Source organism: Pongo pygmaeus, chromosome 10 (assembly GCF_028885625.2).
Source record: "Pongo pygmaeus isolate AG05252 chromosome 10, NHGRI_mPonPyg2-v2.0_pri, whole genome shotgun sequence".
NCBI lineage: Eukaryota > Metazoa > Chordata > Mammalia > Primates > Hominidae > Pongo > Pongo pygmaeus.
In genome coordinates this window covers 120577433-120605409 of record NC_072383.2, presented here as the reverse complement: position 1 = coordinate 120605409, position 27977 = coordinate 120577433, and the positions used below count along the sequence as shown (strand labels likewise).

The 27977-nt window shown below is 56.9% G+C and overlaps 1 protein-coding gene across 3 annotated transcripts; it reads right to left on the bottom strand.

Annotated features, from left to right (window-relative positions):
- Positions 1 to 27977, bottom strand: SETD1B (SET domain containing 1B, histone lysine methyltransferase). Of its 3 annotated transcripts, none has more exons than XM_054443935.2 (17): positions 27912 to 27977; positions 26979 to 27166; positions 26669 to 26767; positions 25766 to 26036; positions 23571 to 23683; positions 21053 to 22285; positions 16967 to 17791; positions 14620 to 14881; positions 14213 to 14544; positions 14013 to 14118; positions 12704 to 13198; positions 8881 to 10140; positions 7284 to 7450; positions 4999 to 5130; positions 4796 to 4915; positions 4580 to 4717; positions 1 to 2596 (listed from the first exon to the last, which is right to left on the bottom strand). In XM_054443935.2, exons 2-17 carry the CDS (start codon positions 27150 to 27152, stop codon positions 2423 to 2425), a joined length of 5901 nt encoding a protein of 1966 aa, XP_054299910.1. In that variant the 5' UTR covers positions 27153 to 27166; positions 27912 to 27977; the 3' UTR covers positions 1 to 2422. The 3 variants fall into 3 exon arrangements, with proteins under 3 accessions (XP_054299910.1, XP_054299908.1, XP_063503204.1); XM_054443933.2 differs by lacking the exon at positions 27912 to 27977 and adding an exon at positions 27657 to 27882; XM_063647134.1 differs by lacking the exon at positions 27912 to 27977 and adding an exon at positions 27657 to 27856 and having other exon boundaries at positions 16967 to 17782.

Sequence of the window (27977 nt, the reverse complement as noted above, 5' to 3'; positions counted from 1 at the left end):
TGTAAGAAAAGTCAGTATATTTATGGTTTGCTTTATAAAAGTTACTATAATACAATGGTACATAGTATTGAATTCACAAAAATATGAACAAATATTTACATCAAGACACACTCACAACGGAAACACTTCTCTTCAAAACAAGTTACTTATGGATGATGGAGTCTACACGCACAAACATCCCTAAAACTTATTGGTTCTCTTCTTTGCACGGGGAGAGAGAGAAAACAAAAAATAGCAGAAACCCCCAACTCTTAAAAAGCAGAGATTTGTTCAATGAAAAATCAGGGAGTTGAAAGAAAAATGACTCAACACATATCTTGATTATTGCAAACCACTCTGGGGCTGGGGCTCCTGGGGAGAGGGAGGTCTAGTCCCCTTAGTGAAGGCCAGCCGAGGTTAACACTGGGCACGATGGCTGGGGGCAAGGTGAGGCCAGGGGGAGGGGAGAGGCAAGGGTCCCTTCCCTGGTCTTCTCAAATTTCCCCACTTCTTTTATGGGAAGGGGACAGAATGGAGACAGCCCCTTGGAGGCTGTACATGTAACTTGAATCAGCCGTCTCTACAAGCTACGCATTTCCTCATGTGAAAAATAAATTATTTCCTCAGTTGCACAATTACGCAGAAAACCGCAAACGGAAGAGAAGTTCGCCGCTGTGCCCAGGTACCCCATCTGTGTCTTGTTGCCACCAATTTCCTTGATCTTGAAACCGGTGGGCACAGTCTCAAATAGAGAGGGCCTGGGGGAAAGGAATCAAAAAAAAAAAAAAAACAACACACAACAAAACCACCAACGACAAAAAAGAGAAAAATAACAATTCTTTGTACAGAATTTACATGATAACAAGCTTGACACAAGCTGAGATACCAGAGGCTCCGGCCGCCTGCGTCCGCAGGGTGGGAGCAGCTCCCTCATGGAGCGCACTCATCTTGATGAGGACTCCGGGTCACAACAGTCACTTTCCAGAAATTATTTACACGCCTCCTCTGCTTTCTGGGGTACGGGGGGGACTTGCTTTTGTCTTTTTTTTTTTTTTTGGAAGTACAAAGAAATGAGCAAAAAACGTCTTCCCGCATGTTTCTACAAGAAACAATGTTCCCAAGAGAAAGTCCTTTGCGGCAGCCTCTATATACAGAGTTGGTTCTGAACTTCAAAAACCTTTTTCCCCTTCGTTTTGATTTTATACACGCACAAGAAAAAAAAAAAGCCACGGGAATAAATTCTGAAGAGGATGGGAAGGGGGTCAAAAGAGAAAAAAAAAACAACTGTCAAAGACTTAGATCTGAGTTTTAAAATCTTTTCCAAGATTTTCCTTTTTCTGGGAGAAGTAATCTGCTCCCTCCGAAAATAAATATGCTCTGGCCTTCTTGGGGTGAGGGGCTGCCGGCAGGGGGATGTGGGGTGTGGGTTGGGGGTGAGTGGGTGAAGCTTATAAGCCAAAAAATGCCACACGCAGACGGTCTGACAACCCGTAATGGCGGGACTAGGGGACCCGCCTGCCCTTGGGAGCCCCCTCCCACCCAGGGTGAAGGCAAGAGCAGAAGAGAGTGGCCGCCCGCGTTCTCAGCGCCCCTCACCTGCACTGGGGCCCCCGAGAGGCTCCCTCGTTGCTGGCATCCGAATGAGAAAGTAAACATTGAACCTAAGGTTTAGGGGGTGCTGGGGTGTGAGGTGGCAGGGAAAGCCCAGAGCGGAGACCCCTGCCTGGCACAGCTTAGCTCCACCAGGGTCTACCGGGTCAGTGGTGCCCCAGGCCTCTGGGGAAAGAACAGGCTGGGGCTCGGGTGGGGAAAGGTGTGGGGTCTCCTCACTGTGCCCACGGGCAGTGAAGGGGGCTTTCGGGGCGTAGTGTTCTGAGGTCAAGGCCGTGGGGGCCTCCATCCTTCCCACAGCACCCGGCCCTGCGTCCAGGCCCGGGTGGCTTCCAGGACACAGGCCACGCACAGCCACACTGAGGCCTCTGCAGACCCCCGCGGGGCCCCTCTCTGATTCCACCTTCACATTTCAACGGTTAAATGTCTTTTCTCACAACGAGGAAAAAAATAGAGAAGACAAAACAATGTAGCAGCATTCACAGGAAGAGGCCGAGGGTGACGGTGGGAGAGAGAAGAGACAGAGAAGAGAGAGAGGGGAGGAGAGACGGAGAGAGAGAAGCTGATGCTGGAGTTAAACAGAAATCCTGAAAGGGGCGTTTGTAAAAATGAGAGCGACATGGGCTGAACGACAGAGAAGCCCTTTCCCGCGGAGGGGCTGGAGCCAGGGGCTCCAGGGGGTAGTGTGGGGCGCCAGGCCCTGAATGGCCGCTGGGTAGAGGACAGCACCTGAAATGGGGGCGGGCGCGGGGGGCCGAGCCCCGGGGCCAGGGGCTCCACGCTCGGGAGTCCCAGGGCTACAGCTGACATCCTTTGAGTCTGGTGCCGGGGCCTAGTTGAGGGTCCCCCGGCAGTTCTCGGAGCCACAGAGGCAGGGGATCTTGACGTCCTCGATGGGGAACTTGTAGTCATAGGTAATCTCCTCATTGACGTTGATGTGCTGCTTCGAGTAGATGACTATCTTCTTCTGTGACTCCACCGTGATCACCTTGGCATAGCAGTTGGGCTGCAGGCAAGGTGCGGGGGAGAGTGAGCCCCCGGCCCCCCGGGGTCCCACACCACTGCAGACCCCTCAAACCCAACCAGGCCTGTGCTTAAGGCCTGACATTGCCACGTGACCCCCAGCCCACTGCTCTGCTCTGGACCTTGGCTCCCCCCACCCCCAGGGGTGACCCCTTGCCTCTGATATTAAATAATAATGATAAAAATTATTTCCCAGGCCTTTCATATCCATTCATAGTACAAGTGCCTCCCAAATGTATGTCTATTTTTAGCTCAGGTCTCACTTCTGAGCTCTAGAAAAAGGGTCAGCAAACTATAGCCCCTAGCTGCCTGTTTTTGTAAACAAAGTTTTACTGGCACATAGCCATATCCATTCTCCCATTCATTTGCATATAATTTGGGGCTACTTTTGTTACAATAGCCAAATTCAGTAGTTGCCATAGAGATCCTCTGAGCCACCAAGCCAAAAATATTTATTATCTGGCCCTTTACAGAAAAGGTAAAGGCCTCCAAGCCCATAAATGCAACTACCTGCTGTCTGCCAGTGGCAGCCCTGGGACCGTCTTTGACTTAGCTCACACCTAAAGCATGATCTGCTCCTGCTCTGGGCAGCTGCTGCACCACGCACCCAGGCCCCAGAGCATCTGCCTCCCTGCCTCCTTCAGTCCAGATCTGGCCCCAACCAGGGCCGGTGAGTTCAGTCCCAGAAGGGCCTCTTGGTTGTGTCTACTGCTATCCACTTCTGGGGCCACCAGCCACGCTCAGGCCCCCATCACTGCTCACCCGCCTGCTACAGCCCCCTCGGCCACTCTCACCCCTGAAAAAATCCACTCCTGCCCCAGCAGCCAGGGAAACGTTTCCAAAGGGATAGCAGAACCTGTTGCCCGATGGCTCCAACCTTCCAGCGACCGTGGCTCTCAGAGAAACTTAGTTCCTCAGCTTGGCCACCCTCAGCCCTGCCCACCCCGCTCTTACCCTACCCCATGCCCACTGCCTCCCTTGCTATCTCTCGAACAGGTGTTCTCCCCACTGCCCCAGGGCCTTTGAACACGCAGTTCCCCTTGCCCCAGCACCGCTTCCCCTGGGCAATTCTCTCTCACCCCTCAGATCTCCCCGGATATTCACAGGAAAGTCCCCACAGCCCAGGCAAGGATCAAGTCACAACGAAGAGAGCCAGCAGGCGCTGAGGACTGGCCTGGCCAGCACTCAAAGGGCCCATGTGCAGTGACCCACCTATGTGGCCCTCCCAACAACCTACAAGGAGAGACTGTTATTCTCTGTTTTACAGACAAGGAAACTGAGGCACAGAGACATGAAGTAACTCACTAAGCTGCAATACCAAGACTTGAACCCACAGTCAGGGGCATCCACCCCGGAACATGCCTGCCTCCTGCTCAGAGCTTCCTGTGTTCATTCTTCAGCACTCAAATCCCTGTTATCAGTGTTCCTCCCCTCTACGCCTGCACCACCCAATACAGTCATCACAAGCTAATTCAGTTTAAATTCATCAAAATGAAATAAAATTTAAGACTCAGGTCCCCAGATGCACTGGGCACATTTCCAGTGCTCAACACCACACATGTGGCTAACCCACAGCACAGATGCACGCAGTGCACCTCCCCCTTGCAGAAAGTTCTAGTGGACAGCTCGGCCCGAGCAGGACTGAGCCTGACCAATGAAAGCACGGAGAAAAGGCCAACGCAGAGAAATAACTCCGTAATTACCAATGAACTGAACCCACCACTTCTGAGTCCTCTACATGCCACAGAAGTTTCACTAAAGCCCATCTGACAGATGAGAAACTGAAGCTCAGAGGAATAGAGCTCCTGGTAAAAGACCTCACATGTCTTCCTCTCCCTATAACTCTTGGCCGACCTGAGCTTGGGAAGGAGGCCGAGCTGATTCCCGTGCCAGGGCTTCCAGGCCCTCCTGGCACAGAAGCAGGGCCAGGGGCAAGGGCAGGGGCCGCCCCCTGCTGGGCACTCACGTTGCAGCTGTGGTTGATGAAGCGCGCGAAGTTGCCGCACTTGGTGGCGTCGATGATGGTGTCGTGGTCCACCCGGAACATGTAGCTGCTCCCGATGCCCTCGTCCTCATAACGCTTCTCCCGCATGTCTGCGATCACCTGGCCACAAAAGGGCATCAGTCGGGCTGGGCCGGCCCCATGCCCGGCCCCGTGCCCATCCTGCCGGGCAGTGCCTACCTGACGGATATTCTGGCCTACGTACTCGATGACCATCTCGTCAGCCGCGATGGGCTCCATGGCGAACAAGCCCCAGTCGTGAATGTGGCTCTTGCAGAACTTGAGCTTTTTCTTCCGGAACTGCGGGAGGGAAGAGGGGAGAGGTGAGCCCCGGTCTCAGGTCCTGCCACCACCCCGGCGATCTGGGTGAAGCCCGGCCTCACCTTGAGCTGGTTGAACTTGAGCAGGTCGCTGTCACAGCTGCCAGTGAAGGAGGACAGCAGGCGGCGCTGCTCCGAACGCCGCTCTGAGCCTGCCCGGGTGGAGGCGTGGGGTTGTGCTGGGATGCTCATGCCCTGCAGTGGACGGTGTGCGGGGCTCAGCGGGGCTGGCCGTGTCCTCGGCGGTCCCACCCTAGGCTCTGGATCTCTGTCATCCCCAGTGTCCTGGGCTCCTTGCTCTGGGCTTCTCCACACCTCTCTGTCCCTAATTGTCACCACTTCCCTGCCTCCTCTATCCCATCAGTATCTGAGCGTGTTCAAGCTCCTTCTATTTTCAAAACGACGAGACTCACTCTTGCCTGGCGCTGTCTTTTCCCCATTTCAGCTGAAAGTTTTGTCTACCCTGACCCTCTCCTCGGCTCTCACCCAGACCCCTCTGACCCCCCAAGCGTTCGAAATCGGGGATCCTTCTGAAACCCTTGTGTCACGTCCTGCTCTTGGCCTCCCTGGGCCTCTGCCCCAGCCATTAACCTTTGGAGCATCCCAGGCCTCTGCCCCAAGTGCCCTCCCAGGTGAGGTCACCCTGCTGTGACCTTCAGTCACCACTTCTCTCCTGGCGATACCTACACTTAGGTCCCCGGGCTGGAGATCCCCATCCTAAGCTCCGCCATACCCACATGCCCACCAAGACCTCTCTGCCTGGGTGTTTTCAGAACCTGCAGAACTCAAGCTGCCTCATGGTGATAGCATATTAGCCTCCCCATCTCAGGACTGGTGTCCAGCTTCCCAGCACCCCCGACCCCAGCCACACCCTGGGCTGTCACCCCCCGCCCATCCCTGTCTCCTGTACCCAGGCCAGCCCTGGTCCTGTCCATCCCACTTCCTCATATTCTTCCACAGCTAATGGCTCCTCACGGCCCAGCTAAGTCCGGCACGTCCGGTCTGGAAACTGCAGCAACCCGAACACAGTTTGCCCTCAGGACCCCTGCACCAGCTCCACACCACCCCAGCTCCTCTCACAACCTCCCTCTGCTGCCTGTCACCCCAGGAGACAGGTCACTTACCACCACAGTACCCCCGACCCTGGTGGCCTGTGCTGTCTCTCCCACAAGTGGCCTCTCCCTTCCCTTCCTCACACCATGGAGCTCCCCGCTGCCTCAGGGCCTTTGCACTGCTGCTGTCCTAGGGAGGCCTGCTGGGGTCAGTGAGCCCCTCTCTGGTTTTAACTTTTTATGGAAGTCGCTTTTTCACTTCTCTGTGGTCTCTCTGGCATCCGCATGGTGCCTTCCCACACTTCGCTTGGGTCTGACCATCTCTGACTCCCCTTTGACTTGGTAATCCCTAACCCCTCTCCTGTTTTCTCCATCACGTTTTCCCTGCCTGGAATTACGTGTTTCTTTCTTCACTTGATTATTTCCCACAAGTGCCCATTAAAATATAAATTCCAGCCGGGTACCGTGGCTCACACCTATAATCCCAGCACTTTGGGAGGCTGAGGCGGGAGGATTGCTTGAGCCCAGGAGTTCCAGATCAGCTTGGGCAACAGAGTGAGGCCCCGTCTCAATTTTTTTTTAATTTAAAAATAAAAATAAATAATTAAATTCCATGAGGAAAAGGATTTGGTTTTGTTCACTGCTATAGACCCAGAACAGTACCCGGTACACAGCATGTACTCAACAGATATTTACTGGATTAAAAAAAGAATGAATGAGGCCGTGCGATGTGGCTCATGCTTATAATCCCAGCAGTTTGGGAGACCAAGGCAGGCGAATTACTTGAGGTTAGGAGTTCGACACCAACCTGGCCAACTTGGTGAAATCCCATCTCCACTAAAAATACAAAAAATTACTCGGGCGTGGTGGGGACCTGTAATCCCAGCTACTCAGGAGGCTGAGGCAGGAGAATCATTTGAACCCAGGAGGCAGAGGTTGCAGTGAGCTGAGACTGTGCCACTGCACTTCAGCCTATAAGACAGAGCAAGGCTTTGTCCCCCCCCCAAAAAAAAACCCAAGCAAAAAACAAACAAAAAATGAATGAACTTGTGGAAATACAGCTCCGTCACATCCCTGATTAAACAACTGGGAGGTGCTCCAGGGCCCATGGGACTAAGGCAATTCCCTCCTTCTCCTAGGCCCTGCCCACCCACCTCTCCCCTTCCACTTGCAGCCTCTGTGTGCCACCCTCTGGCCTCACAACTCTTCCCTCTGCCTGGCACCCCTCCACGAGTGCCCTGGATCCCCGTGGCCCAACCCAGCAGGCTCTGATGTGTCCAGGAGCCCTGGCAGTACCTGGGTGTCTGCGGGGGGCTCATCAGTGCTGGCACGGCTGCTGTTGAGGTATCTGAGCTTGTCCTTCTTGTCGATGGTGTAGAAGCCCTCGCTGCGGGCACAGCCCGTCACGTGCTCGCGGATGCCATCGTCCCGTTTCTTTTTCTTAGCTGAAGAGAGGCTGGTGGGTGGGTGTGGGTCAAGGGCCACATGGACATTCTCAGAGAGCCCCTCCTGGTCCCTTCATAGACTGGTCCTGCCCACCCTCAGACCACCCTCCCGGGACAGCGATGTCCAGTTCTACTGCCCACTCCCATGCCACCTCCACGTGGCTGTCCGCTGACCAACCCCGCTGACGGTGAATACCTAGTTGCGTGGCTCTAGGTGTATTTTTTTTTTTTTTTTTTTTTTTGAGACAGGGTCTCCTGTTGCCCAGGCTCGAGTGCAATGGTGCAATCTCAGCTTACTGCAGCCTCAGCCTTCTGAGCAGCTGGGGCTACAGGCTTGCACCACCACACCCAGCTAATTTCTGGATTTTTTGGTAGAGATGGGGTTTTGCTATGTCTCCCAGGCTGGACTCGACCTCCAGAGATCAAGTGATCCGTCCACCTCGGCCTCCCAAAGTGCTGGGTGTGTTAACAACTTTCTGTTCAGTTTCCCATCTGTAAATTGGGTTGACAGTGATGCCTCTCTGCAAGTGATGAAATATGCTTATGGTCCTTAGCAGAGTTTCGATTTTTTTTGAGACGGAGTCTTGCTCTGTCACCCAGGCTGGAGTGCAGTGGTGCAATCTTGGCTCACTGCAACCTGTGCCTCCCGAGTTCAAGCAATTCTCCTGCCTCAGCCTCCAGAGTAGCTGGAATTACAGGCACGTGCTACCACACCCAGCTAATTTTTGTATTTTTAGTAGAGATGGGGTTTTGCCATGTTGACCAGGCTGGTCTCAAACTTCTGGCCTCAAGTGATCCGTCCGCCTCAGCCTCCCATAGTGCTGGGATTACAGCCATGAGCCATGGTGCCCAGCACTGAGCAGAGCTCTTGACACAAACTGAGTGCTCATAAATCAGTCTAATACAACACGGATAATGAGAGGTCTAGCCTCACAGGCCTATGCGAACGGCCAAGCCTCATGAAAGCCTGGTGAAGAGCCTGGACTCTAGAGCCAGGTTTGCCTGGGTTCAAATCTCAACTCTGCCACCTGTAGCTGTGTCTTTGGACAGGTCACTGAACCTCTCTGAGCCTTAGCTTCTTCATATGTAAAATGGTAATCATAGCCCCTATCTCACCAGGCTACTGGGATTACCTGAGGTTATGACGGGGACAGGACAAGGAGGCCCTCAGCCCTTGTGTGCTGTTAAACTGCACGGCACTGCTGTTACATGTGACCCCGAGACCTGCTAACTCTGGGGGTGAGATGGGCCTGGCGCAGAGGGAGTCCTTAAAACGTGCCAATGATTCACTCGGGAGCCTGGCATGGTGCTGGGAAGTAACGGTGGTGCATGCTGTCACCTTCATGGGCACCGTGGGCTGCTACAGACTGGGAGGTGGGGCCCAGAGAGGTGAGTGGGGACTTCCTGCATCCCAGAAGGTGCAGAGCCCCCCCATGCCGGCAGGATATAGGGATGGTAGACCCAGAGCGTGTCGTTAAGCCAGTCCATGCCATTGTCCTGCTGTAGCAGTCGCTCGTAGGTGACACACAGGAAGCGGATGTCCTCCTCGTCGATGCCACCATTCCAGATGTCATACAGGATGGTCATCTCCTCAAACTCCGAGCGGGGCCGGAAGAGGGGCTGTGGTGGCGAGAGTTCGGGCGAGCCTGCAGGTGGCACCAGGTCCTCATGGCGCTTCTTAGGTGGCCGGCGCCACGGCCCCCGGCTCTTGGCCAACTCCATGTACTCCTCAGTGACCTCATCGCGCCCGCGGGGGCCCGGAGGGATGGCCTCGGAGGGCCACTGGTTGTCTAGCTCCTTAAAGGGCAGCTTGGTGGGCTCTACAGGTGGGGGAGGTGGGGGTGGGGGTGGCTGGGGGGGAAGGGGTGGTGGAGGGGCTGGGATCCCCGCGTTCCGGAAGTCCAGGGTCACCGTCCGGGGGTCATGGGTGCTGGGGAAGACGGGGGTCTGTGGCTGGCCCGGCAGGAGCAGGAGTTCCCTTCCAAGGGCGGCCCCTGCTGGTGGCCGGACCAAGGGCCCATCCAAAGAGAGCATAGATGGTGGGGATCGCCGGGGCCGGCCCGGCTTCCTCTTCATTGGGGGTGGGCAAGGGGCCAGGGGGGCGGGCAGCAGGGGCGGCAGCGGGGTGGGGGCACGAGCCTGGGCCCGCAAGACGGCGGGCAGTGCCAAGGGCAAGGGCAGGGGAAGGGGCAGAGGGAGGGGCAGGCCTGTCTCCAGGAGCACCGGGGAGGCCAGGGGCCCGGAGCGTTCATCGCGTCGGCCGGCAGGGAGCGGGCAGACGGGCAGGAGCAAGGGCCCGCTGGGCTCGGAGAAGGTGGGTGTGAAGCTGAAGTCCCGACCAGGTGTCCGAGGTAGGCCCCCACTGCTCAAGCTAGGGGACGGGGCTGGGTAGGAGAAGGGGCTGCCGGGCACTTGCGGAGAGCTCAGGGACAGGCCACTGCTGCCCCCTGATAGCGGGGGCTCCCCGCCTGGTGTGGCTGGCACCGTCTCTGTGCTCTGCGACTTGGCCAGGCTGCCACAGAGGCCTGGAGTATGCGGGGGGTGGTCCTCGGCAGGGGGCTCCGGAGGGACAGATGGGTGTGAGGCGTCTGTGGTCTCAGGCTCCGGCGGTGGGCTGGGTGGCCGGGGTGGTCGTGGGGGCGGCAATGGTGGTTGCAGGGGCAAGGGGAGCATCGTAGGGGGCTCCGGTTCCACTTCCAGGTCATGTTCTGCAGAGAGGTGAGCGAACACGAGACGTTTACTATTCAATCCAAACGTCTCTCAGTGCCTTATTTTGTGCTCCATACCTGGCAGGCTCACAGCCCCGAGTCTGAGCACAGACCTGTCCTTCTCCAGCTAAACCCCTCAAGGACTCCTCAGCGCCCAACGGTATGTGCTTTATCAAAGTTGCTAGGCTAAATCACAGATGCAGGAGACATATATTCCAGCCTTTCACACTACGTCTTCAGAACAATGTCCTTGTGGCCCAAGAAAATCTGCTCTATGACTAAATAAAATTCAACAAGTCTCTTTTCTGCAGGACCTGTCAGAGGCTTCAAGGATTTTTTCCTGGCACTTATCTCCACAGTCACAGGATACACTTCTTAATTTTTTCACAAATTTATTTATTTTTTTATTTTTGAGACGGGTGGAATGCAGTGGCATGATCACGGTCACTGCAGCCTAGACCGCCAGGACTCAAGGGATCCTCCTGCCTAAGGCTCCTGAGTAGCTGGGACTACAGGAATGTGCCACCACGCCCAGCTAATCTTTAAATGTTTTGTAGAGACGGGCTCTATGTTGCCTAGGCTGGTCTTGAACTCCTGGCCTCGAGTGATCCACCAGCCTTGGCCTCCCAAAGTGCTGGAATTACAGATGTGAGCCACCATGCCCGACCATAGAATACATTTTTTTATTTTCTATTTTTATATTATTTTATTTATTTACTTTTTTTTTGAGACAGTCTCACTCTGTCACCCAGGCTGGAGGGCAATGGCACAATCTCGGCTCACTGCAACCTCCGCCTCCCAGATTCAAGCAATTCTCCTTCCTCAGCCTCCCGAGCCGCTGGGATTACAGGCATGTGCCACCACGCCCTGTTAATTTTTTGTACTTTTAGTAGATATGGGGTTTCGTCATGCTGGCCTGGCTGGTCTCAAACTCCTGACCTCAGTTGATCTGCCTACCTCGGCCTCCCACAGTGCTGGGATTACAGGTGTGAGCCACCGCGCCTGGCACATTTCTTTTTCTTTTTTTTTTTTTTTTTTAAGACAGTCTCACTCTATCGCCCAGGCTGGAGTGCAGTGTGGCACGATCTCGGCTCACTGCAACCTCTGCCACCCAGGTTCAAGCAGTTCTCCTGCCTCAGCCTCCCAAGTAGCTGGGATTACAGGACCCTGCCACCTGTTTTTCATTTTCTAATTGATCTGTTGTCATCTGTTCCCCTGCTCCGTGGGGGCAGATATTTTTGTCTGTTTGGTCCACTGTTGCATTGCTACTGCCTAAAATAATAGCAGGGACACAACAGAGGCTTAATATTGAGTCAATGTTCAAAGACTGTGGTTAATGGTGGAATAAACAAAACAAAACACATTACATTAAACAAAACACAGTCGTCCCTCAATACACACAGGGAATTGGTTCCAGCACTCCCTGGTATACCAAAATCTGCACATACTCAAAGCTTGTAGTCTGCCTTGCAGAACCCATGTATAGGCGGTTGCCCTCCATATACGTGGGTTTCTCATCCCACCAGTCTTTTCCGTCCATGTTTGGTTGAAAACTGTATGTCAGTGGGCCCTAGCCATGTGTTCAATGTACAGGGGCAGCTGTAATCCTTTCCTGAGGGACTTATTAAAGGTAGGGGCTAGGCTGGGCGTGGTGGCTCACGCCGGTAATCCCAGCATTTTGGGAGGCCGAGGCGGGTGGATCACAAGGTCAGGAGATCGAGACCATCCTGGCTAACACGGTGAAACCCCATCTCTACTAAAAATACAAAAAATTAGCCATGCGTGGTGGCGGGCGCCTGTAGTCCCAGCTACTTGGGAGGCTGAGGCAGGAGAATGGCGTGAACCTGGGAAGCGGAGCTTGCAGTGAGCTGAGATCACGCCACTGCACTCCAGCCTGGGCGACAAAGCGAGACTATGTCTCAAAAAAAAAAAAAAAAAGTGGTAGGTGCTAACCACATGCAGCTATGTAAGCCAAAATAAATTGAACGCTATTATAAATTCAGTTCCACTGTGCCACTGGCCATGTTTCAAGAGTTTGGTAGCAACGTTGTGTCTGAAGGCTACAGTGCTGGACAGCACAGCCCGAGAACGCTGCCATCACTGTGGAAAGTTCTACTGGCCATGCAGTTAGAGCCTCTCATATGCTCTGTGCAGCGTCATCACAATGCCCGAGTGGGCAATGCCCACAGCCCTCACCTGGCCCAGCACCCCAGGGCCTACCCCACCGGCTTGTCGCTAAAGTGACCAGGGACACCCATCCTCCTTTTGGGAAGCATCTCATGGGACTGATGGTCCAAGGACAAAGCCACCAGGGAAACGCTGGCAGTGAGGACTGAAAAATAGCAGTGGTTCCCCTTTGGGTTGATCCATGCAGTGCCAGGCTCAGTGCTGGCACCCAACACCCCATCTCGCTCGAGGGAGGCACAACCGGCTGATCTCGTTTTACAGGGGAAACTGAGGCTGGGGACGGTCAGCGATCTACCCCAGGAAGCCCTGGCTGATTCTGACAGTGAGGACTTCCTGCCTCCCTCCCACCACCCTCCCAGGGGGCTGCAAGTGTTACCTGGAGCTCGCTCAGGGGACAATGGGGGTCGGGCCTCCACCTCCCTGGCAGGGGGCTCTGGAGACAGCAACATGGCCCCTTCCTGGCTCAGGCCTGCTTCCTCGGGGGGCTCCCTGGAGTCGGCTGGCTCTTCAACACCCACAGGCAAGGAGGGCTCGTCCAGCATGGGGGGCCGCTCCTCAGGGGCCGCAGCCTCAGTCTCGATGTCCACCTCCTCTTCCATGCCCAACGAGTCCACTGCCGGTGCCCCCGGGGCCAGAGCCGCTTCCTCCCGGTCCTGTTCAAAGTCCTCGGGGCCTGCAGAAGCCATGCTTTCCTCGGCCACCATCGCCTCCTCCTCCTCCTCTTCTTCCTCCTCTTCTCTGGCCACCACCTCCTCTTCATCCTCCGAGGATGAGGGCGAGGACTCGGAGCTTGACTCAAACTCAGAAGACTCGGAACTCTCACTGGACGACGTGGCTTCAGCCTTGGAGGTTACAATGCTCACTGTCTCCTCTGGATGGGGGACACAGACGAGGGGCTGCCTGAGGACCCGCTGTGCCCCAGCCCCACCCAGACCCCTCACCAATGGCCTCAAACTGGCGGCACCCAGGCTGAACATGGCCCTCAGATATGTGTGTGGGGCAGTGTTCACTAGGAGTCTTTTTCTTTCTTTTGAGTTTTGCTCTTGTTGCCCAGGCTGGAGTGCAGTGGCACGATCTCGGCTCACTGCAACCTCTGCCTCCTGGATTCAAGCAATTCTCCTGCCTCAGCCTCCCAGGTAGCTGGGATTACAGGTGCCCACCACCACGCCTGGCTATTTTTTGTATTTTTAGTAGAGATGGGGTTTCACCATGTTGGCCGGGCTGGTCTCGAACTCCTGACCTCAGGTGATCCACTCGCCTAGGCCTCTCAAAGTGCTGGGATTACAGGTGTAAGCCACTGCACCCGGCCAACTGCTTGTTATAAAGTGGTAATTCCAGCAGCATTTAGTACATTTGTAATGTTGCACCACCATCACCTCGATCTGGTCCCTAAGTATTTTTATCAGTTGAAAAGGAAGCCACGTAGGCTGAGCAAGCCCCCCTGAACACCGGGCTCCCCAGCCCTAAGGACCACAGACCTGCTTTCTATCTCTATGGACATGCCATTATGTTCATGGCACTCCCTGAAGATGGAACCGTACGCCACCCTGTGTGTGTGTTTTAACAAGGTAAAGTCTCAAAAGCACAACATTTTGGCTCAAAAGTATTTCTGACAGTTACTCAGGCTCTGCTCCGGGGAAAGAGGGGCCCTGGGAGGGCCAGGTGGCCACGGCCTCCCTGCTCACCTTCATCTGAGTCCCCTTCGTCCTTCTCACTCGCCTCTGACAGAGCTGTGTCTTCGTCATCGTTCTCAGACTCGTCCCGGTCATCACTGTTGTCATCGTCGTCATCCTGGGGAAGAAGGAAGGGTGGGGACAGGTGAGCCGAAGGGTCTGGCCCTCGTCACCTGGCCCGGCCTCCTGAGGCTTCCTGGCCTGCTAGGCACCTTATCTGACGTGGATGAGGTTGAGGAGGAGGAGAGCTGGCTCCTGGGGACTTCCTCCTCCTCCTCCTCCGCCTCCTCTTCCTCCTCGGTGCTCTCCTGTTCCTCCTCCTTGTCAGAGGCCGAGGACGAGGGTGAGGTGGTTGAGGACCCCGAGGATGATGACGCTGATGAGGACGAGGACGCCGACAACGACTCCTTCTCATCCTCCTCCCCACCACTGTCCAGCTCCAGAGGCCGCGCTGGCCGCCGCCGCACACCTACGCCCTTGGGGTCCCGCTTGGCAAGCTCACAGGGGGTGTCTGCCATGTCCCGGTCTCGCTCTCGCTCGGACTCTGCAGGAAGGGAGGGAGTCAAAGCTGGGCTGGGGGGATGCAGAAGAAGGGGACTCCAGCACCCAGAGCACCAACCTTCATCTTCCTCATCCACAGAGGTCGAGGGCCGCAGCCGTTTCTGGTCGCCAGATGAGGTGGTGTCTGGTGGCTCCTTCCTCTTGACCTTGAAGGAGGGCAGGCGAATGGCGCCACGCAGCCCAATCCCCAGCCCCAGGCCCTCGTAGCCCAGGCCCTCGCCCTTGCCCCATGACTCCAGCAGGCACGAGGCGATGCGGTCCTTGGGCTTCGGCCTGTCCTCGTCCTTGTGCTCGCCCGACTTCACCGGGGTCAGCGAGGCCTGGGGTGGAGACAGGAGGGGACCGTCACCGCTTCTGGCACCACCAACCCTTGCAGGGAGCCCTCCCCGGGCTACCTGCCTTCCACTCGGCAGAAACAGCCACAAGTAACTGCATCCTCATTCCCTACACACCTGGCCACACTATGCCGTTACCCACGAGGCTCTCTAGAGCATCGCTCTGCCTCGTACATCTCAATGTCCTCCCCTGTAAAATAGGACTACTGCAGCTGCCTTCCTTACAACAGTGGCCTTTGCACTTTGCAGACAATCCAAAAACTACACCATAGGGACACATCTGTGCAACACCACCTTCACAAGGTAAGATTTACACTATCCCATTTTCTCTTCGCTTCCCATGCATTAAAAACAGGACCTACTGGCTTTATTTCACTGCTCACTAAGGGTTTGCCCCTGTGGTTCTGAAATGCTCTGCCTTCAAAGGGATGCTGTGAGAATTAACAAAACGAGCCACATGAAGAGCTTTGCAAGATGCAGGGCACATGAAGCCTGGTGGCTCTTTCTGTTCAAATTGTGAATGGAATAGCTATTAGCTGTTACTGTAGGGCCAGTATAATTTGGCTGAACCATAAAGAGCTGTGTATCAGTAATTTCAGGCGGTCATTCTAATTTTACTGCCCAGTTAAACGGATGACAAACAGGCTCTGACAGGTGCTGCTTACCTCTGCGGCAGAAAGCAAGCATTTCCCAAAGCAGGCTCCAGGGAACACTCAAACCATAACCACGGTCGAGGGAGGGGAGCAGGGGATAATGGGGTGGAGGGGAGGGATTAAGGGGAATTTAAAGTATTCAAGAAAAAGTTCTCTCTTATGGAGAAAAGAAGTAATTTTAGATTATCTGTAAGATTGCAAACAGGCAAATAGTATGTTAAAAAGGAAAAAAGAGACCAGGCGTGGTGGCTCACATCTGTAATCCCAGCACTTTGGTAGGCTGAAGCAGGTGGATCGCTTGAGGTCAGGAGTTCGAGACCAGCCTGGCCAACATGGTGAAACCCCACCTCTACTAAAAATACAAAAGTCAGTCAGGCATGGTGGTGGGTGCCTATAGTCCCAGCTACTCAGGACACTGAGGCAGAAGAATCGCTTGAACTCAGGAGGTGGAGGCTGCAGAGGGCTGAGATCACGCCATTGCACTCCAGCCAGGGTGACAGAGTGACTCCATCTCCAGAAAAAAAAAAAAAAAGAAAAGGAAATAGTAAGTAGGCCAGGAGCGGTGGCTGACGCATATAATCCCAGCCCAAAAGGCAGAGGATCACTTGAGCCTAGGAGTTCAAGACCAGCCTGGGCAATGTGGTGAAACTCTGTTTTTATAGAAAAACACAAAAATTAGCTGGGTGTGGTGGTACATGCCTGTACTCCCAGCTACTTGGAGGCTGAGGTGAGAGGATCCCTTGAGCACAGGGAGGTTGACGGTGCAGTGAGCTATGATTGCGCCACTACACTCCAGCGTGGACGATACAGCGAGACCCTGTCTCAAAAAAACAAAAAAAGGAAAAAAGTGGTCCAAGACGGGGCTCTGTGTAAAAGGCGGCATGAGGGGAGGTGAGGGGAGTCAAGTTCAAAGGGAGTCACCGCTGTGAGCTGTCTGCGATGGTGGGGGCGGTCTGCACCAGCTATCCTGTGTACGGCCACTAGGCACCTGTGGCTCCTGAGCACTTGAAATGTGGCATGTACAAAGGAGGAGTTTTTAATTTTACTCTGTTTTAATTAATTTAAGTTAATTTACACTTTTATTTTTAGAGATGGGCTCTTACTATACTGCTCAGGCTGGTCTTGAACTCCTAGGCTCAAGCAATCCTCCCACCTCAGCCTCCCAAAGTGCTGGGATTAAAGGTGTAAGCCACCATGCCTGGCCACTAATTTAAATTCAAAGAGCCGCGTGCATCTAGTGGCTGCTGAAGTAGAGCACAGTTTGCAGAACTTTGAAAGTGGCCACATGAACTGGAGCTCCCATACTGGGGTCCACGGCAACGTTTCCAGTTAACAGTCTCAGGGAAAGAGGAGGTGCCCGGCTAGGGTCCTGCCCCCTCCACAGCCACCCTGCGGAGCCCTGCACCCACCCACCCACCTTGGCCATCCGCTCCTTCTTGTCCCACCACTCGTCGAAGGCCCGGAAAGCCACCACTTCCACCATCTTGCGGTTCAGGTCACGCTTCATGATGGCCTTGAGTTCTTTGAGGACCACCAGCAGGACGCCATCCACTGTGGCTTTGTGCGGGTCCTCCTGGCGTGGCATGTAGCCCGGTGGAGGCACTGACGGGTCAAACTTGGGCAGCGGTGGCCAGTGCTGCCCGCGGCCTGGGCCGGAGTTGCTCAGGGAGAAGGGGCCCCGGTAGGGCGGCAGGTTGACAAACTGGAGCCCAGCTGAGGCAGCGGCGGCCGCAGCGGCCATGAAGGGCGGGTAGGGGCAGGCGCCCTGGCCCGTCATCAGCCGGCTGAGCACCTGCGTTTGCATCTGGAAGGACATGGGCATGCCGCCCCACTGGCCACCCAGCACATGGCTCATGTCCACCTGCATCACCGGGAACAGGCCCGGCGGAAAGGGGGGCAGTGGTGGTAGGATGGGTGGGGGCGGGACTCCAGGTGGCGCTGGCAAGGGTGGTGGGGGCACTGTCACAGCAGGGTGAGCTGGAGGGGGTGGGGGCGGCGGTGGGGGCAGCGGTGGGGGCATGGGGAAGCCAGGCTGCGGTGGGGGTGGTGGTGGTGGTGGGGGCAGCGGGGGGAAGCCAGGTGGCGGGGGCAGCGGCAGGGTTGGGGCCAGCACAGAAGGGGCTGCCACGGCTGCCGCTCCTGGGGTCACCACCATGGGCTTGGGGCAGTCGGCGCTGGTGATGGGGGCCGAGGGCATCTCGTCATCCGAGATCTCCATGTCCTCGCCTGAGGACTGCTGGCCCTGCAGAGAGAGCAGGGAGAGACTGAGGTGAGTCTGGAAGGCCAAGCGGCTCTCGGAGTCCCCTCTGCAAGACTAGTGATCAGTGGCACTCCCAGCTGTGTGACCCAGTGCAAGCCATTCAGCCTCTCCAAGCCTCAGCTTCTTCATTTGCAAAATGGGCATCATAGTCCCTGCCTCGTGGAGTTACCACTAGAATTCATTCATTCATTCCAATTCAACAAACATTTGCTCAGTACCTGTGTGCCATGCACTGGTCTAGGTGCTGGGGACACAGAGGGGAAGAGGCAGGCAAACATCTTACTCTTGTGGAGCGGAGCCAGCAGGAAGAGGCAAAGGATGATGAGGGTGAAGATAGGAAACGTGAGGGAGAGAAAGAAGGCAGGGAGAGGGGTGGGGCACAGAGGATGAAACTGTTGCAATTTCAGAAATTCTGTTGCAACTTGTGTGCAAAAATAGTTGCCACTTCCATAGTGTCTGTTATATGCCAGGGCCCTTTCTAAACGCTCCATATTTATTAACTCAGCTAATCCTCAGAATAGTCCTATTTTCAACTCCATTTTTGCCCCACGAGGAAACTGGGGCACAGAGAATTTAAGTAACCTGCCCAAGGCCACACAGCCAAGAAGAGATGGAGCCTGCATTTGAACCAGGAAGTGGTTCTGCAGCCTGTGCTCTCAGTCAGCCTGCTGTCCTCACTCTGCGGCAGACGGCCAGGCAGGAAAGGTGACATTGGAGCGGGGGTTTAGCAGCACAAAGGCCCATAAACAGGAAGTGTGTTGTTATTTATTTTTCCTTGATTACTCTTTTCACCTAGTCTCGTGACTGCACAATCAGTATGGGCCCGCGTGGGGCTAAGCGCTGCAGACGGCTGTCTCATTTTTTATCCGAAAGATAACCTCACAGGGCGGGGGGCTCCGACCCATTTGACAGTTAGTAAACACACTCAGAGCCTCAGCCGTGGCCCCGCGGCACAGCCAGTCAGAAGGAGGGCTGGAGCCCAGGACCTGCCCAGTGCGGGGCTGCAGCTGGGATCCAGGGCGGTGGTGAGGGATGAATGTGGGAGGTGTCAAGGATGGGCGTGGGGCTTTAGGGAGCTGAGTGGACAGGAATTGGGCCTGGAATTGGGGTGGGGGGACCTTTGAAGGCTGAGGGGGAGTGGGGGTGGAGGTGGAGTCCGTGCAAGTTGCAAGATCAGAGGTCAGACTACAGGTGAGGAAGGCCTCAGAGGAAAACTGCAGGTAGCAGGATAGGAGGACGCAGACTACCCAAACTAAGGCAGCGGCAGGAAGCTCTGGACTTTACCAGGTCCCCTCTGTGCGCGCACACACACACGCACACACACACACACACACGCACGCACGCACACGCGCACGCACACACTCTCCTTCTCAGGATCCCCATGCACATCAAGAAGAGACAGGCGGGCTCGGGTGGATCCTCAGAGAGCACTCCCCAGATCAGTCCTGGACAGAGCCGAGCGCAGCGCGCCGCGGCACGCAGAGGGTTAACCCAGGCCGCCGCCGCCAGCCAATCACAGGGAGGCAGATCCTGCGCTCCAGCCCTGGCCGGCCCTGCCTCTCCCTCCGCCCAGCAGTCTCGGGGTGAGAAGCGGCAGGAATTTGCTGAGCACTGGGAGCCCAGCGGGTCTGGCGGTGCCTGGAGCATACTGTGCAGCACCTCACTTAAGCTAAGGTCCTGTGCTACAGGGACTCTTACAGGCCCATTTGGCAGATGACGAAACTGAGACTCAGGAAGGCAAAAGTGCCTTTTCCAGGGTCACATAACCAGTAAGTGACTTGGCAGGACTCAAGGACTTGAACCTGAACTTTTAATGACCAGCCACTGTTTAGAAGAAAACCCCCCCTGCACCCCCGGCTGGCCCCGCCTGCGCCGCTCCCCCACCTAGACTGGGACGGGGTCCAGCTCCCCGCACTGCGCTCGGCCGCAGAAAGCCCAGGCGCTATTCCCCGGCGCCAGCAGGGGGCGCCCGCGGGCCGGCCCGGAGCTTCCCGGCACTCGGCGGCTGCCTGCGCTGGCGGCCGGGCAGTTCCAGACCCCCCGCTCCCGGGGCCTCAGCCTGCCTTTCGCTCCAGCCACTCCGGGCCTCTCTGCCCTGGACCGTGGTCAGCATGGTAAACACTCCTCACCCCACGCAGCCTAGACGGAGCGGAGGAGAAGAGTGCCAGGGCCGGCGGCCCCCCTACAGCTGCACACCTGTCAACGCCCCCTGCCTGGACCCCTTGATGCCAGAAACCACTTCCCCAGAACTGCTTGGAGGCCCCCTGGAGCCCCAGCCACCTGCAGCACCCTCCCAGGCAAGCCAAGTTCCTCTCGTTCCTCCCTGATGCAGCCAGACCCGCCTAATCAAAGGGCCCAAGAAGGGGGCAGTCCTCCTCCCCTCCGCCCACAGCTCTGTCTAAGCCCCTGAGTGTCCATGCCCACCGGCAGGTGCCTGGACCGAGGAGGAGGAGTGGAGCCAAGGAAGATGACCTAACACCTTCCCAGGGGAACCTGGCACGTGGCACCCTCACCCCCAACTCCTGGGCGGGACTTCCTGAGGCTGGAGGTTTAGGCAACGAGACCCCGTGACCTGAGGAGGGTGGGGGATGGTCAACTTTGCCTGTTTCTGGCTACATGGCACCCCACCCCCACCCCAAGTTAGCTCTTAACTCCTTCATCCCTGGAGCCAGTGGGAGAAGAAGGGAAACTTCAGCACCCTCCCTGTCTGCCATGGTTTCCCCCTCTTCAGAGGGCACCAGGCTCTAGGAGACAGTGCTCCGGGGCTTCACCCCACTTAGCCCAGCACAGTATTCTGGCCAATCTCTCTCCTCCCCTCTGCCTGAGGGCTAGGACTCTCCCTGATCATTCCCAAGCCACGCAACAGACAAGGGGACCAAGAGCCATCCCCACAGCTCATACTCTCTGAACTCTCAGCAAACTCCTACCAAAGAGGCTCAGGCCAGAATTTATCCCTAGGAAAAGCTGACTTCTTACCTAACAAGGAAAGTATCAGAACTAACTAGGCCATGCTTTCCTTCTCTCCACGGCTGCTAGGGAGCTCATTGCCAAACCAATTGCTCAATCACAGCCCCTGGTGTTTTCTGCATCCCCTTTTTATTCTCTAAGTTCCACCTGTTATATTGGCTTTCCTAGCTCCACTGCTTCTGCATCTTAGCTAGTCATGCTAAATGCTTGAAGGGGGAAAGGGAGATACAAGATAGACAAAACCAGTCCCAGACAGATGGACAGACACGGTGGTACCTCATCCATCTTCTCTGAGGTCGGGGTTCTGTCTCCAACCAGGTCCAAGGCCACCTCAGCTGTCTGGCCCAGAAGCCCAGCAGGGTCCGGGGGGCCTGGCTCAGGTGGAGGCCGAGGCCCAAGGCCCAGGTCGAGTTCCTCGTCCTCGTCGGAGTCTGGCAGGGGTGTTGGGCTGATGTCCTCCAGGCCGGTGCTGGAGGGGCGTGAGGAGGGGGGCGTGGGGCCCCGGAAGCCTGGCTGGGAGTTGGTGCCAAAGGGGGCCAGTGGGGAGAGCTGGGAGGAGGAGGAGGAGATGGGGCTGCCCTCCATCTGCAGCTCAGTGTCCGAGTCTGGCTCCCGCAGAAAGAGCAGCTTGGTGCGCTGCTCCTTCAGCAGCATCTCGATGCGCGAGTCCAGGCTGTCGTGGGGTTTCTCTGGCCCTGCAGGGGACGACTCCAGCGTGGGCGTGCCAGGGCTATCACAGGGCTCAGGACTCCAGCCAAAGGTGGGCCGGCCGCCCAGCTCCATGCTGTTGGTGTCAGGGGGCGGTGGGCCAGGTGGCGTGCCTGGCTTCTCCTTGGCCAGAGGCTCAGCAGGTGGCAGGGGTGGGGGCGCTGGTGCCCTCCGGAACTCCCCACTGTTGCGGGTCCCAAAGGCGGCTGTGGTGGTGGGCTCTTCTGGGGGTGGAGGGAAGTGAGCCACTGGGGTCTGATACGGAGAGAAAGCAGACTTGAATCCAGGAGCAGGGGTTGCTTGGGTGGGTGGTGGAGTGTGGGCAAATGTGGCTGAATCCTGTGGTTGAGCCTTGAAGGGGGGGCCGCTGCTGCCCCCAGTGCCGCCTACTGCTCCGAACGGGAGGTCCGAGGAACCCCGGAAGGCGGCTGTGGCCCCGACCACCGCAGCGACCGCGGGAGAATTGTGTACATAATGATGTTCGTGGCGGCGGTTGTAGGCGTCCGTGAACTTGCTCTCGTGGCGCCGGGCCTTGAACGTCACTGCGGGGTCCTGGCTGAAGAGGTATGAGGGTGTGGGCTGGCGGCTGGAGTAGCTGGAGTCCTGTGAGAAAGGGGTGCCCAGGCGTGGTGTGAGCGGGGTGCCCTGTCCATAGGAGTTGGGTGTGTCCAGGCGGCAGCTGGAGTAAGCTGTGTCCTGGGAGAAGGGTGTCCCACCACTATTGGGGGTGACAGAGGAGGAGCCGGAGCCACAGCCTGCAGACAGGCCTCCATCCTTGAGGCGCTTCAGGGCATCCGACAGCTAAGGAGAGACAGAGATATGAGACCACTGGGGGAAAACGTGCAATGGAACAGGGCTGTTTTCTCTTCTCACTCTGGCTGCTGGGAAGCTCAGAGCCAAACTGCTCTAGAACTGCTGCATAAGGAATGGAAGTGGGGGAGATTGAGGAGGAGTGTCAGGATGGTACTAACTTTTTCTCTAATCTTAGGGGTAGCCAAATATGTTCAGGGAACCTTGAGGGTTTTTCCTAATTCCAGAGGAGCCAGAGAAAAGAGAAGACCGTAACATCTTGGTTTAGGCTGGGATTTTCTTTTTGCCTCAGGCTGTCAGAAATCGAAGACCTTCCAGGCAGGATTATGACCAAGAACTACAATCTTGTGCACGAGAGGATGGCCAAGGGCTTTGTCCTCCTAGCCACCCAATGTTTTAGGATTTAAAGTGATAAACAGAGGCCAGGCATCGTGGCTCATGCCTGTAATCCCAGCACTTTGGGAGGCCGAGGCGGGTGGATCACTTGAGGTCAGGAGTTCCAGACCAGCCTGGCCAACATGGTGAAACCCCACCTCTACTAACCAAAAATACAAAAATTAGCCAGGTGTGGTGGCGTGTGCCTGTAATCCCAGCTACTCAGGAGGCTGAAGCAAGAGAATCACTTGAGCCCAGGAGGTGGAGGTTGCAGTGAGCCGAGATCGCACCACTGCACTCCAGCCTGGGGAAAGAGCGAGACTCTGTCTCAAAAAAATAAATAAAACAAAAATAAAGTGATGAACAGGCCAGTGACAGCTAGTCAGCCTGATGCCAGGGAGGAGCTCGCATGAGTCTCGCCCCACGCGAGAGTTGTCTCTGTGTCCTGGAAGGCAGTGGTTTGGAAGGAGTCAGTCTTGCTCTGGAAGGCAGGGCATGAACTCTGGTTTCTGGGTTTAGGGATAGTGGCATGCCCAGGACACCAGACACTAAGGACCCGGGAAACAGCAATGTTTGGCATCAACGTGGAAAAGCGGGCCCAGCAGGCTCTGGGTCTGTGGGAATCACAGCCTGTGCTGGGGAGGGGAAAAGCCGCAGGAAACAGAACCAATCCCATGGAGCCCCACTGCAGGAGCGCTTGGAAAAATGGGGCTCTAGGCCCTGCTCCCAATTGTGGGGGGCGTGGCCAGGCTTCACACCCTCCTAGGCCTTGGTCTCCAAAGCTGGAGAGAGTGAGGTAGGGGTAGGCTGGGGGTCCCATCAGAGAGTTAGTGAGGCTTTCCAGAGGTGGGGGGCACATCAGAGAGCTGGCAATGGGGCAGACTGATGGCCATAAACCCACCTGCAGGGTCTCATTCACGATTGGAGAGACAGCGTCCAGCTCGCCCACTGGGAGGGTCTGGGGGGTGTATCGGCCAGTGACCAACAGTTCATAGAACCGCATTCGGGTTTCCCCTGTAGATGGGCAGGAAAGGGGGAACTCAGTGAGGTTCCAGGATGGGGCAGCCCCAACAAGGATTCCAACCTGTGTGGCACCCTGGTGGGTCCCTTGTGCCCGAGACCCCAGTCCTAGGGAGGCTGTGTGGCCCTGAGTTCCCACCCCTCTGCACCGCACTCAGGGTCCCCACCTCCAACAAAGCTGCTGAGCTGCACCATTTTTCTGATCCTGAGATCCAGAAGCTAATGTCTCCTGGGGCTGAGACTCCCCCAAACCCAAACCTAGAGGTGCCACCTGCGACGCCAAGCCCTCCTCACCCCTGCATTACCTGGGCCATGGCACCCACAGAGCCACGTCTTCCCCTTTCTGCTAAATACCCAGGGGCTTGCAGTAAGAGGAGGGGAAGCCCGTGACACAGAAGCCAGAGTTTGTTAAATATCTGGGGCCAGGTGAGCAGTAGAGTTTGCAACACGCTCTAGTAGCACATTACTGTGAACTCCACAGGCCCTGACCAGGCCGAGGGCCCCAGGGTGGCCTGGGAACTACCTTGGACTTGAACCCTCCACCCCTCAGCAGAAGGAGGCTTTTATAGACCAGGGCCCAGGGGTTATTGATATTTATAGAGCCTCAGAGGCAGCTGCTTACATATGCAAAAAAGACACGTTCCTGGAGCTACATTTTACTGGTCTCTTTCTTGAAATACAAACTTAGTTGGCAGTCTCTGAGGACTTTTGTGTTTTCTTTCTTTTTTTTTTTTTTTTTTTTTACAGAAATGAAATTTTGTTGAGACCTGGCTGCTCCTTAAAATGTGGGCACATGATAGGGAAGGGGGTGCCACGTTCAATTCAATTATCAGGGAGAAATCGTGCTGCAGCCACCCAAGGTCCTCACTGCCCCCGCAACCCCCAGAGACTGAGAAGCTAGGGAAAGGGGTGGGAGGGACTGTGGACTGGACAGAAAAAGAGGGCTGTGCCCTGAGAGGAGAAACAGAACCGGGCACAGGCTCAGCAAGTGTGCGTGGAATAACCGCCACCACCCCCGGCACCAGCTTAGAGCTCGGTCAATACATTTTAATCATTAAACGCAAAAAAAGAAAAGTTCTGATTTTCCTGCCTTGGGTTTAGTGTGTCCCAAGTTGTCCCTGAACCCCATGCTCACAAAATTCCTGGAAGCTGCACTTTTGCCCTCCCAGGCAGGGTTTCCCAGGGAACCCTGGTGGGCTAGGGACCGAATGACATCTCCCCACAAGCTGGCTGGCCCTCAAAGCACTCAGCACCTTCTTTTATAGGTGGGAGCTTCCCTAAAGAGGCCTCAGGCACACTCTGGGGAATGCCCTCGAGTCCTGCAAGCCCCTTGGTCCTGCAGGGGCCTCTGAAGACCCACAGGGTGGGAGGTATGGCCTCCCCAGCCAGCTCCAGAGATCACCCAGCTGATTCCAGAGCAGGGGAGGTGTTGCGGTCTCTTTAAGAGAGAGGAGGGAAGACATAGTGTCAACCCTTGAGCACCCAGAGCCTCCCGCCTGGCTCTTCCCAGCTCTGCTCATCCCCGGCGGCTCTGTGGAGAACCTTATCAATGAAACAACACTCCTGGCCCCAGATTGGCTGCCACTTCCAGGGGGGAAGGGGCGGCAAGGGAGGTGGGGGGACACCCTGGATCCTTAGAGGACTCTCTTTTTAGTTTTCAGACCTTCTCTTGATGTATTTAAAGGCATCCTAGTGGCACTCCCTCAGTCCCCCACAAGTAAACAAACTGCCTCCTCCCCTAACACAGGCAACACTGGGGACTGTCTAAACCCAGGCCACCAGGGCTCAGAGAGGGGGCCCGCGGGGGTGTCAGCGGTGGGGAAGCCTCCGGGTGGTCCCTAGGGGTGCGGTGGCCAAGGACCGGCACATTTGGTAAATTACAGCCTGTCTCCTAGCAACAGACAACACATTTAGCTCCACGCGACTCTACCCTCAGGAGGGGGCTAAGAAAATAAATAAGGTTGTGGGGGGATCCCAAGGAAGAGTGAGGGGGGTCCTCCCCACGCTGCAGGAGGGGCGGGGAGGGAAAGGGTCGGGCTGACAGGTCTCCCCACGCTCCTCCCCTGCCGGGCTCACCTTTGGTGTCCAGCTCCACGTGGATAATGTTGCCCATGACGGAAGTGCTGTGCAAGTGCTGAACGGCATCCTTGGCTCCCCTGACCGTGGCAAAGACCACCTTGGCGATGCCCAGGTGCTTCTTGGTCTTGGGGTTGTACAAAATCTCCACCTCCTCCACCTCCCCATACTTCTTGCACATGTCCCTCAGGAAGTTTTCACGGATGTTATCATTCAGCTTGGCAAATGTCACCTGCTTCGGAGGCACCGGGCCCACGTAGAACTCATCGATCTGGCAGGGGCCGAGGGGGAAGGGAGTTTGGAGCACGTTTAAACCTAAGGGAAAACACAACAATCCCCCCCACCCCGCCCGCAACTCGCCCGTCCGTTGAAAACAATAAACGGTAAAAAAACTAAAAAAAAAAAAAAAATTTTTTTTTGGAAAAAAAAAAATGCACGCGGGCGGGCCCGGGAAGCGGAGGATTAAATCGTTTGGAACGTGGAAGTCCTCTGGGTTCGGAAGGAAAGGGGAAAAAGAAACAGTTTCTCTTTCCCCACCCCCCTTTCTGGCCTCCTCTTCCTGCTGCCGGGACAGGGGCGACCCCTCAGGCTTAAGAAGTTGTCCTTCAGTGGACTGGCGAGAGGGGAGGGTCTCGGAGCCAAGCCCCCGGGCGGACTGGAGCCCCCCGCGGGGCGTGCAGGACACTGTATCTGCGCCGTGATTACAGTTTCACCCAGTGTTATTTTGTTTTCAGTAGCTGAGAGGGGACAACCTCTCGCCAGCGCTCTACCCCTCCCCGCCAAAACTTCCCTGGCCCCGGACGGCGGGAACTGGGAATCCGGCTGGGCTCGGTCAGGACTGGCGTTATTTTCGAACTCGGGGAGGTGGGGGAGGGACGGCGGGGCAGTGGGGAGAGGTCTTACCTTGAATTTGGGCACCGACAGCTCCAGCTCCTTGTTTTTGGTCCAGATCCCGACGACCCGGGGATCTTCGACAATTTCCACCGGGCGGTTGCTGGACATCTGTGGGGAGAAATTGGGGGGCTGGGATGAGAGGGCTGGTCCCCCTCCCCATGGGCAGACAGACCCCTTTCTCCAGGCACTTGTCAAACTCCAGGGCTGGGGCCCCGTCTGACAGTTGGCCGGGGTGTCGGGCGGGGGGTCCCTGGCCGCTAGGCGCGTCTCCCCGGACACGACGGGGGGCACGGCTGGGGGGGGCGCGCCGGCTACTCACCGCCAGGCTGAAATGCTGCCCATCGTAGCGGTACAGTTTATGATGCCCCTTTTTCAGAGCCGGGTCAATCATCAACTTGTAACTTCTCCAATGGTGGTTCCTCCTCTCGCCCGAAGGGCCGGGCTGCGGCGGGGGCTGCTGGTGGTGGTGGTGGGGGGGGTGACTGTTCTCCATGCCGTTAACCCAACCTGAAAACCAGCAAGTTGTTGTCGTCTCCGCCGCGGCGGCGGCGGCGGCCGCTTCTACACACACGCGAAAGAATCCAATCGGCAGGCCCCCACCCCCTCCCACCTTGCCAGCGCGCCCCGAAAGGAGCTGTCTCGCTGGCTCCCCCCAAAACAAGAATGGAGCGAGAGAATAACCCTTCCGGCAGAATTACGCGCCCGCCCGCTCGGCCACCGTCTCGGGGCGGCAGCGAGGGGCTCCCGGGGGTCCCCGGGGCGGGCTGGCGGGGCCCGTGGACGCCCGGAGGACACGGGCTCCGGCCCATGGTGCCCGCCCGGCCGCCCGGCCGCCCGGCGTGGCGCTCGCCGCTCGCTCGGCCCGGCTCTGGCGCGGGGCTGGCGGCAGGGCCTGGCGGCGCCGCCGCCCGCCCGCCCGCTCGGGCCAGGGCCGGGGCCGGGGGCTTGGGCCGCCCGGCTGCCGACCGCGGCCTCTCCCTCCCCGAGCCGCGCTTACATCCCCGCCGGGCGCCGGCCTCCCTGCGCCGCCAGCCAGTACATGGTGTCCCCCGAGGGAGCCGAGGCCGGGGCGGCCGGACCGGGGGCCAGGAAGGGGGGGCGCCGCCGCCGCGGCTGCCGGGCCCGGAGCTGCTGCCGCTGCCGCCGCCGCTGCTGCTGCTGCTGCCCGGGAGGCGGCTGGCGGCGGAGGCTCGGCTCCCAGTAGCCGCACATCCCACAATACACCGCTAAGGAGCCCGACCCGAGCGCTCACCCTCCTCCTCTTCCTCCTCCTCCTCCTCTTCCTCCTCCCCTCTCCTTCCTCGCCGCTTCCCCAGGC

Excerpts from the sequence above, each read along its gene's own strand:
- SETD1B (XM_054443935.2), bottom strand. The coding sequence starts at position 27,152 with ATGGAGAACAGTCACCCCCCCCACCACCACCACCAGCAGCCCCCGCCG. Across the intron at positions 14,882-16,966 it reads AGAAGGAGCGGATGGCCAAG|GCCTCGCTGACCCCGGTGAA; the intron begins GTGGGTGGGTGG and ends TCTCCACCCCAG. Across the intron at positions 14,119-14,212 it reads CCTCATCCACGTCAGATAAG|GATGACGACGATGACAACAG; the intron begins GTGCCTAGCAGG and ends CTTCTTCCCCAG.